Genomic DNA, 8,640 nt, shown 5'->3' with positions numbered 1-8,640 from the left:
TTCCTCTCCCTCTCCCTCTCCCTCTCCCTCTCCCTCTCCCTCTCCCTCTCCCTCTCCCTCTCTCTCCTCCTCTCTGCAGCACCTGCTCTCACATCTCACAGGCTTGAATCAGTGGGAGAGCCCTTGTGCCACACAGGGACTGTCCCCATGCTGGTGTCCCTGCCCCCCCAAGCCCGTGTCCAGCTCAGGTGAGCAGCCTGGCAGGGCAGTGTGCCAGAGAACATTTCTGCGGTGATGGTGCCCAAGGCTGGCACTGCAGGAGGGGGGACAGGCAGGGGCAAACGCTGATGAAGACAGCCACACATCTGTGGGAGGGTCACATCTTGGCAAGAGTGTGCCAGGCTTGTCTCCCAGGACAGGAGGAGCAGAAGCTGTCACCACCATGGGACCTTCCTGCTGGAGTGTTGCTCTGTCCCTCCCCACGGGCAGAAGGTGCTGGTTGGGGCTGGGCCAGCAGCAAAGCAGAGACCCAAGAACCCATCAGCCCTGCACTTCAGTGCTGGGACAGGGACAGAGGGTGCTGGGAGCAGGGCTTGGGTACAGCTTCCCAAGCTTTGGGCTGAAGGAGCGGGATGGAGCCATGCCACCCCCCAGCAGTGTTTATTGGGGCTGAGGGATGGCTTGGGTGCTGCTCCCAGCAAACTCACTGCAGATGCCATCGGGGTGTCCCCTGCATACCAAGGGCACTGCAGTTGGAACAAGACAAGGTGTGGCTCCTTGTGGGATGAGGCTCGTTGTGTTGGGCCACCATGCCAGGCTTGCTGAGCAGAACAGCCAGGACATGTGGCATGAGACAGGGATAGGACAGAGATGAGAAGGAACCCCTGCTCCTCCCCACAATGGGCCTTGCCCAGCACAGCAGCAAAGCCAGGACAGGCACCACAGTCCCCAGCAGGGTGAGGGGCCCCACCTGCTGTGCCTCTCCTCCCAGTTCACCTGTGGAATTGGTGGTGGGGTTCATGCTGACCCATGATGGAATGGGACACTGCATGTGGGAAAGAGCAGGGGGTGTGATGAGGGACATGCCTTTCCCCACCACAGGCACCAGGGCTGTTTGCTGTCCTACCCCACAGCCACTGGAGTCCGTCCTCCATGGTGATGTGAGACAGGGACAAGGGAGGGAGCTTTCTAGAAAAAGGTTTTACTGTCCATTGCAATATATTAATGGATGGTGCATATTTTGATAAAACAATTTTAAAAACCCACTTGGTTGAAAAGAGGGGATGGGACACAAGGGGGCTTGACAGGGCAGTGCCTGACAGGAGTGGGGACTGCAGTGGGACAAGGGGAGGCAGCGGGCAGCCCCCTCTGCCCCTGACCACCAGCCACGGCATCACTTCAGCACCCACAACAAGCCCAGCTGCACGGGAACCCATCCGGCACCTGAGGGCAGTGGGGACCCTGTGGCTATAGGGTGAGGAGGGTGCCGTCCTCCCGCCCACCGCCACGGCCAGGGCTGCCATTGTGGCTACCAAGGGACTGCAGGGATAACCTGGAGCTGCGCGGGGACAGGCTGCGCCGGAGGGGTCCATCTGTGGTGCCCCCATTGGGACATCCCCCCGGGAGGTAGAGCGGGGCGCCATCACTCTCGATCACCAGGTCGCCCTCCTCGTCGCTCTCGGCCGTGCTGTAGTTGCTCAGGTACTGGGAGGCAGGGCTGGGAGTCTGCTGGCTGGGGGTGCTGTCTGTGGAGACGCCGGAGCTGCCCGAGGCCTTGCTGCTGCGGATGACGTTGTTGCGCTGGTTGGCCGGCTTGACGGTGATGATGAGGTTGTGGCTGTTGGCCACCATCATGTCCGTCACCTGGTCCAGAGACTTCCCGGCCACATCGATGCCGTTGACCTCCAGGATCTCATCGCTGACTGCCAGCAGGCCCGTGCTCTCGGCCAAGCCGCCCTTCACCAGGCGGGAGATGAAGATGCCAGGCACCTTCTCGACGCCCTGTGGGGCCACGCGCACGCTGACGCCGTCGCGGATGTAGAAGCCCAGGGGCTTGTCGGAGCCGTGCTTGTGGAGCCGCACACGGCGGTGTGTCTCGGGCAGGATGTCCACGTCGATGATGGAGGAGATCTGCCTGAAGTCCTGGGGCATGCTGATGAGGAGGTGCTTGGCCCGGTACTGTGTGGGCCGCAGCAGCCCCTTCTTTTTCCGCTGCAAGGAGTTGGAGTTGAAGACACCAGCGTCAGACTCTGCTGTGGGGAGCGAGGGAGGAGGACACGGGTCAGGCACCACAGCGACCTAGGAACACTGCCACCTGCCCTTGGCCCCGGGTGTTAGTGGGGCTGGTGGGAGAAGTGTTCTGCTGAGGGGTCCCACCAGCTTTCCCTCTCTTGGAGCATCACCCTCGCTCTTCTGCAGCCTGTCCCTGCTGGGCCCATCTCCTGGGATTAATCCACCGTACACAAGGCTGGGATTAGCGGGCTGGAGGCGGCGATTCAGCCTTAATCACACTTTAAGCCAAACTCTGCAGCTTAACACTAGAGCTGACTGACAGCCCTGACAGCTTGGAAGCCATGGCTGTGTCCCAGTTTGGGGAGAGGGAACCTCTCTTCACAAGGCTCCCCTCCATGAAGGGGTCCTGCAGCAGCAGTGGGCTCCCTAAGGGCAAGTCTGGCCCTATGAGCCAGCACCAATGTCCCTTGTCCCTGCTGAAGCAGGGCCATCACTGGCAGGGGATGTGGATGGCTGTGCCATGTCCTGCCATGCCCAAGGATGGAGGCTCCCCCCCACTTGAAGGCCCATTCTGAGGCTGCAGCATCCCCAGGGCCCCTGGACATCCCAATGGGATTTGTGCCACTATCTCTTGTTCCACCATCGGGCACCTCTGAGTGTGGTTTGACTCTGTCCTCCTGAACCTGCGCTGGGGCTGCTTGGTGGGGTCCAGTTCCACCACACACCCCCTTTGGCCTCCTCCACCAGGTGCTGGGGAACATTCCCTGGGCTCTGGCTGGTTTCTCCCCATCCTGTTCCATGGAGGAGCCCAGACCTGGACACTGTGTTGCCAGCACACTCCCTGCAGTGCCTCTCACCAGCTGGACCCCACTCCAGCTGCAGGGATGTTGGGGATGCCCCAGCCCAGGGGACACAGGATTTCTCCCTACTAAAGACAGTCTGCCAGGGCTCCTGTGTTAAAAATACCTCCTTGCTCACACAGCCAGGCATATTTTTAGCTTGGGGAATGGCAGCGGAGGCTTTCCCACAGCTATTTCAGCTCACAGCTCTTCTCCTACAGGCACGGAGTGGCTGGGTCGAGGACCCCACGGAGGAGCCCACCAGTGGCCCTGGCAATGTGCTGGCTGTGAGCCAAGGCCAACTGTGGGGGGCCAGCACCCCTGTCCCCAGCCAGGCTGCCAGGCTTCACCCAAGGGCTCGATGGCACAGAGAGGATCCGAGCTGCAGCCTTTGCTTTTTGAGCCCCTGCATCAGGGCTGCCACGGAGCCCACTACAGGTGCACACCTACGTTCACACGCACGTGCTCAGCACCTGGCGTGTCAGAGAGGCTCTGCAGCTCTATTCCTTGCCAACCCTGACAGGTTCAACTAGAGCCCAGCCCCAGGGTGACCTGGATCCATTTTAAATAAGCTGTGACTCACCCAGGACTTGCTCCTGGCCTCCCCGCACACTTCCCGAGGTGCTGCTGGCCCCGCTCTCCCATGGGCACGGCTGGGTGCTGGGGTTTGCTGGCTCCTTATCACACTGCTGACACTGCCAGGGCTGTGGCTGCCCACCCTCTGCACTCTGCCACCTCCGAGTGGTCACCCATGGACCAGTGCAGGCTTTTTCCAGCAGGAGATAAGGTGGCTCTGGGAGCAGAAGCAATGCTCCCACAGCAATCCTGGCACGCCCAGCCCTGCGCCGGCTCCCCATGCCTGGGTCTAGGTGTTGGCCCAGGAACAGGATGGTTTGGTGCCAGCAGCGACAGCCCCTGGGGCACACCACGGGCTCTGGCTCTCCTCCCAGCAGCCTGGCTTCCTGCTGCCAGCCCCCAGTGCTCTGTAACCCTGAAGAAAATGCATGTCCAGGGCATCCCGCATCACCCTCATCTCAGAGCCTGGGAAAACTGGCACTGCAGCCAGGGCTGGCCACCAGCATCACCACTCACCCAGGGCCTTCATACCACTGACATGAGCTGGAAACACAGAGTTGCTCCAGGCTCTCAGACAGGGAAACTGAGACTTTTAGTGCAGGCTCCAGCTTTGTGCACTGGTGCTCAATAGTGCTACCGGAGAAAAATCCTCACAGGCTTTCTAAACCGAGCCAAAGGGAACATCCCAGCAAAGAGGAGACATAACCAGGATTTTTGTCACCAGGACACTTTTGTCCTTTCCAGGACACTGCTATCACAGTGACTTTGTGCTCCTGCGTGAGGAAGCTGCTCCCCCGGAACGCGTCACTAAGGTCAGGGAGAGAATCTGGGCTGCCAGGGAGGAGAGCAACCTCCTTGCACCACCAAAAAACTCAGCAGCACCCTGAGAGCTCTGCCCAAACATTGGCTGCCACCACCTCAGAGCAGGGAGCTGGACAGGGCTCCTGGCATGGCACTCACAGGAGCAACAGAGTGTTTTCCAGGAGCCCACAGAAGCCCTGCTGGAAAACATGACTTCAAAGAGGTGAATGGCCAGGATTTGCCTTTGCTCACCAGGATGCGTGGGGCTGGACTGGTGTGGGTGACTCTGCCATGGGGAAGGGCTGTTGGGGCAAGCCCAGGTGGGTGCCACAGCCCCAGTGGGGCTCTGGAAGCCTCCTGATGACACCCTCTCAGTATCCAGTCACTATAGTGGTGGCTGAAGGGTTTGTGACCAGCCACAACCACCACTAGCACAGCCCAAAGGTGGAACCTATGGTATGAGGGGTGTGGATCATCTCCCTGGATGGGAAGGATGGACCTAACACCCTTCTACAGTTCCAGAACTCTTCTCTGGCTCCAGCTTACCCTTCTTCTGGATGATGACTCTGAGGAGGGGGTTGGCAGAGGACAGGGCTTTGTGGTAGTTGTCATCATTGTTGATGGGCAGGAGGTCTCCGTGGATGTCTGTGTATCCCAGGAGCACATCCACCTGTGGGATCTGATGCACTGTCTGAAGCAAGCAGTAGAAGTCCTGGAAGCTGCCAGCACCAGAGCGCTTCATGGCAAAGCGGCGAAATTCAGCATCAAACTGCAGAGGAGGAGGAAGAGGAGGAAGGTGAGGCAGGGCAGGACTGGCTGAGGCTGACAGGACCCATGCAGGGAGGGCACCACGGGGAGCTGTAGCTGCTCTGGGGCAGGCAGAGCCGGGTGCTGCTGGGCATAGCACTGAGGTGGCAGCACCCATCGGCCACAGCCCATCCCAAAAGTAAAATAAAGGAACCGAACCGTTTCCCTGCCCAGCATCACAGTGGGGGGGTAGTGAGGTGCCCCGGCACAGAGGAAGGACCCCTCGGCTTTACTGCCAGCCACGGTGGATGCCAGGGCCACCAGGAGAGCCCTTCCCTTCAGCACAGGTGCTGCCATAGCACCCGGTGAGCAACAGCATTAATTATTGCCTCCTTCAGTCACGACAGAGACAAAGCCGAGGGAAACAGCTCAGGAATGCTGCGGGGACAGCACAGCCCGCGGGGATCCTGTCCCGGCCAGTGGCCCCTGTGCCCTGGGAAGGGGGGCACCAGGCACCCCGCGGGGGTCCGGGCAGGCGGGGGGAACACCTGGACGAGCCCTGTGTCAGCCGGGTGGGCACAGCTGGGACAGGGCACACATCTGGGCGAGGGTCGCATCTGGGCGAGGGCGGGCCAGGTGAGCGCACATCTGGGGGAGCCCACATTGGAGCCAAGGTACCAGGGCACGCACATCTGGGCTCGGGCCGGGGGGGGCTGACCCGGAGCTGGGCGTGCGAATCCGGCTGGCAGCACCGCCGGGAATTCGCCTGCCCTGGGCCGGGTACGCACCTGGGAGAGGCGCGCGCAGTGGGGGTGACCCGCACCCCCGAACCCCCGCATCCCCGGGGCTGCACCAGGGATGCCGGTAACACGCACCGGCCGGGCAAGCGATCTCTGATGCCGGACACCAGGGCGCCGGGACCCCGCGGGCACGAGGATGGATGGATGCAGGATGGATGGACGGACGGATGCTCAGGAGAGGGGCGGACAGAGGAGCGGAGAGCCCCTCCGTGACCCGGCGACATACCGGCCGCGGTACCGACATCACCGGCGGGTTCTTACCTTGCTCTTCACCTCGATGACGGGCTCGGCGGAACGCGCCGGTGTGCGGTGATGCTTGGCCATGCTGCGGGCCGCGGCCGGGGCCGGGCCGGGCCGGGGCCGTACCGGGCCACGGGGCCGCCACCGCTCCCGCGGCCACAGGGGATTTTCACCGGCCATGGACGTCACCGGCGCTGACGCTCCATTGGCCCGGGATGGGCGGGGGGAGGCGGGGACAGGGAGGGGGATCGGTGACAACGTCGCTGTGGCAACGGGGGCGGGGACCCCCGCAGCATCCCCGTGTCCCCCCCTCCCCCGCCATCATCCTCCGGGCCCGGCGGCGAGGGCAGGGCAGCGGCCGGACGGCTCCTCTGCCCCGGCGGGAAGCTGCCCGCCTGCCCGGGGTGTCACTGGAAGGATCCCCCCGATTTCCTGCCAGGTCGAGCCCCCCTCGGTTGAGCTCCGAGCCGGGGGAGCGCTGGGTTCCGAACGTTGTCCTTGAGCCGATGTTTTTTGCCGGCAGAAGGTTTGGGGTGTGGAGCTCTCCTTACTCTGTGTCTGTGAGAAACACGGGAGTTGGAGCTGGAGGCAGGATCACACCGGGAGTCCCAGCTGAGCCTGAGAACCTGGTTTGAGATCAGTATCTCCACAGCTTTACTCTCTCCCCGCCAGCCACTGAAGCCCTTTGGGCCCTCCAAGCACAGGCTGCAACCCAGAGAGCAGTAAAGTCACCTTGACCCTAACAGGGGACACTGGAGACCCAGGGCCCTGGGCACTGCATGTGCCTCAGGGCACGGCTCACAGCAAAGCAGGAACAGCAAAGAGCAGGAACAGCACCTCCTTGGCTTTGTGGGGACACAGAGCCCAGGCTGGGGAGGTAAAGCCCACCCGGGAGGAGCAACTTCCCCTCCAGAACGAGTCCTGCTGCTGCGGTGCTCGCTGTGGGGAAGGAAACACAGGAAAGGGCTCCACCAGCACCCTCCACCTTCAAAGCCTGTGCAGTCACGGAGGGGGTGTGGGGCCAGACATGGCCTCTGCCCATTTCTGTGTGATTTCTGCCGTGGGCTCCCTCGGTGGCGGTGCCCCGTGGCACAGCACTTGCGCAGGGAAGCTGCGAGGTGATGCATCCCCCATGGCAGAGCGTCTGCTGGTTGCAAAATCTGGTGTTGACTGCAAATTCGTCCATGCCTTTGGGTAGCAGGTCTGGCTGCCAAGGAACATTTGAACAGCTCATGAAACACGATGAGTAAATACATGTGGTGCCGACAGATAAACCGACTGCTCACATCCCTGTGGTGTTTTAAAGCAGCTGAAACACCCTCCTGGTGCAGTGGGATCATTGCCACGGGTTTTCCAGGTGCTGGATCGTACCTCAAAGGAGGCTGGCTCAGAAACTGCTCTTCTAAATGTTTGTTGTTGGTGGTTGGTTTTGTTATTTTTATTTCTTTTTTTGTGTGTGTGTGATTTCTTCATTTATCGTATTTTCTGAAGGCTCCTTTTAGCTGGAGTGTACCGTGTGTGTCCCGTCCCCACGAAGTCAGCAGCAGACCTGCGAGCTGGCTGCTCTGATCTGGCAAAGCAGCTTTGTGACAAAGGGTGATGGTTCACTGGGGACAGCCCTGCTGCTCCTGCGGGCGGAGGGGAACGGGACGAAGCCGGAGATCCCTGAACTTGGCGCTGCTGCCGCAGCTGAGGCGGTGGAGCCGGGAACGAGCCGGGAACAGAGAGCCCGGGGTGCGTAGGGGGCCGGAGGCTGCCGGAGCGGGCGGGGGAGGGACACGGACCGGGTGTCTGAAGGGTAGAGGCGGCAGAGCAGCTGTTACACGGCCCTCCCTCCCCGTTCGGTGCTGGAGGGGAGAGCAGCCCGGGCCCGGTGCGGCTGCGGCGCTGCGGACAGACTCGGCTCCCTCAACCCCGGAGCGGCCCAGAGGGTCGGGAGACCATGTCTGAGCGGTGCGAGCAGCGGGTTCGGGGGGGGCTGAGCCGATCTGGAGGGGCTGAACGGGACCGGGAGGGGCTGAACGGGGCCGGGAGGGGCTGAACGGGGCCGGGAGGGGCTGAACGGGGCCGGGAGGGGCTGAGCGGGGCAGGGGGGGCTGAGCGGGGCAGGGGGGGGCTGAGCGGGGCAGGGGGGGGCTGAGCGGGGCAGGGGGGGGCTGAGCGGGGCAGGGGGGGGCTGAGCGGGTCCGTGAGGGCCGGGGAGGGGGTGTAGGGGATGGAAGCTGCGCAGCCTGCAGGCCCCATGGTGGCTCTGGGGCCCTCTGGGTTCCTCCGCACCCCCAGCGCCGCCCAATCCGCTCTTCCGCCTCCACCGCCGCCCTTCCGCCACGCCGGACGCGGGGTTCCGTCCCATTGGTCCACGTAGAACCTCGCCCCCGCTCCCACCAATCAGCTGCAGCCACCGCGGCCCTGCAGCGGGGCGGGGCGCACCGGGACTCTATAAATATTGTGGTGGGGAAGCCCCG

The 8,640-nt window shown here is 62.6% G+C and overlaps 1 protein-coding gene across 2 annotated transcripts; it reads right to left on the bottom strand.

Moving 5' to 3' along the window:
• Positions 1 to 1,121: 1,121 nt before the first annotated feature.
• LOC103530623 (partitioning defective 6 homolog beta) lies at positions 1,122 to 6,302 on the bottom strand. 2 transcript variants are annotated; one of them, XM_030458117.1, is made up of 3 exons: positions 6,197 to 6,302; positions 4,935 to 5,157; positions 1,122 to 2,192 (listed from the first exon to the last, which is right to left on the bottom strand). In XM_030458117.1, the coding sequence occupies exons 1-3, from the start codon at positions 6,257 to 6,259 to the stop codon at positions 1,408 to 1,410; spliced, it is 1,071 nt and encodes a 356-aa protein (XP_030313977.1). In that variant the 5' UTR covers positions 6,260 to 6,302; the 3' UTR covers positions 1,122 to 1,407. The 2 variants fall into 2 exon arrangements, with proteins under 2 accessions (XP_030313977.1, XP_030313979.1); XM_030458119.1 differs by having other exon boundaries at positions 1,122 to 2,189.
• Positions 6,303 to 8,640: the final 2,338 nt, after the last annotated feature.

This window comes from Calypte anna, chromosome 11 (assembly GCF_003957555.1).
Source record: "Calypte anna isolate BGI_N300 chromosome 11, bCalAnn1_v1.p, whole genome shotgun sequence".
NCBI classification, from domain to species: Eukaryota; Metazoa; Chordata; class Aves; order Apodiformes; family Trochilidae; genus Calypte; species Calypte anna.
Note: the sequence above shows the minus strand (reverse complement) of the source record. Positions and strands in the feature narration are given on the sequence as shown.

Excerpts from the sequence above, each read along its gene's own strand:
- LOC103530623 (XM_030458117.1), bottom strand. The coding sequence starts at position 6,259 with ATGGCCAAGCATCACCGCACACCGGCGCGTTCCGCCGAGCCCGTCATC. Across the intron at positions 5,158-6,196 it reads TCATCGAGGTGAAGAGCAAG|TTTGATGCTGAATTTCGCCG; the intron begins GTAAGAACCCGC and ends CCTCCTCTGCAG. Across the intron at positions 2,193-4,934 it reads AGTCATCATCCAGAAGAAGG|CAGAGTCTGACGCTGGTGTC; the intron begins GTAAGCTGGAGC and ends CGCTCCCCACAG.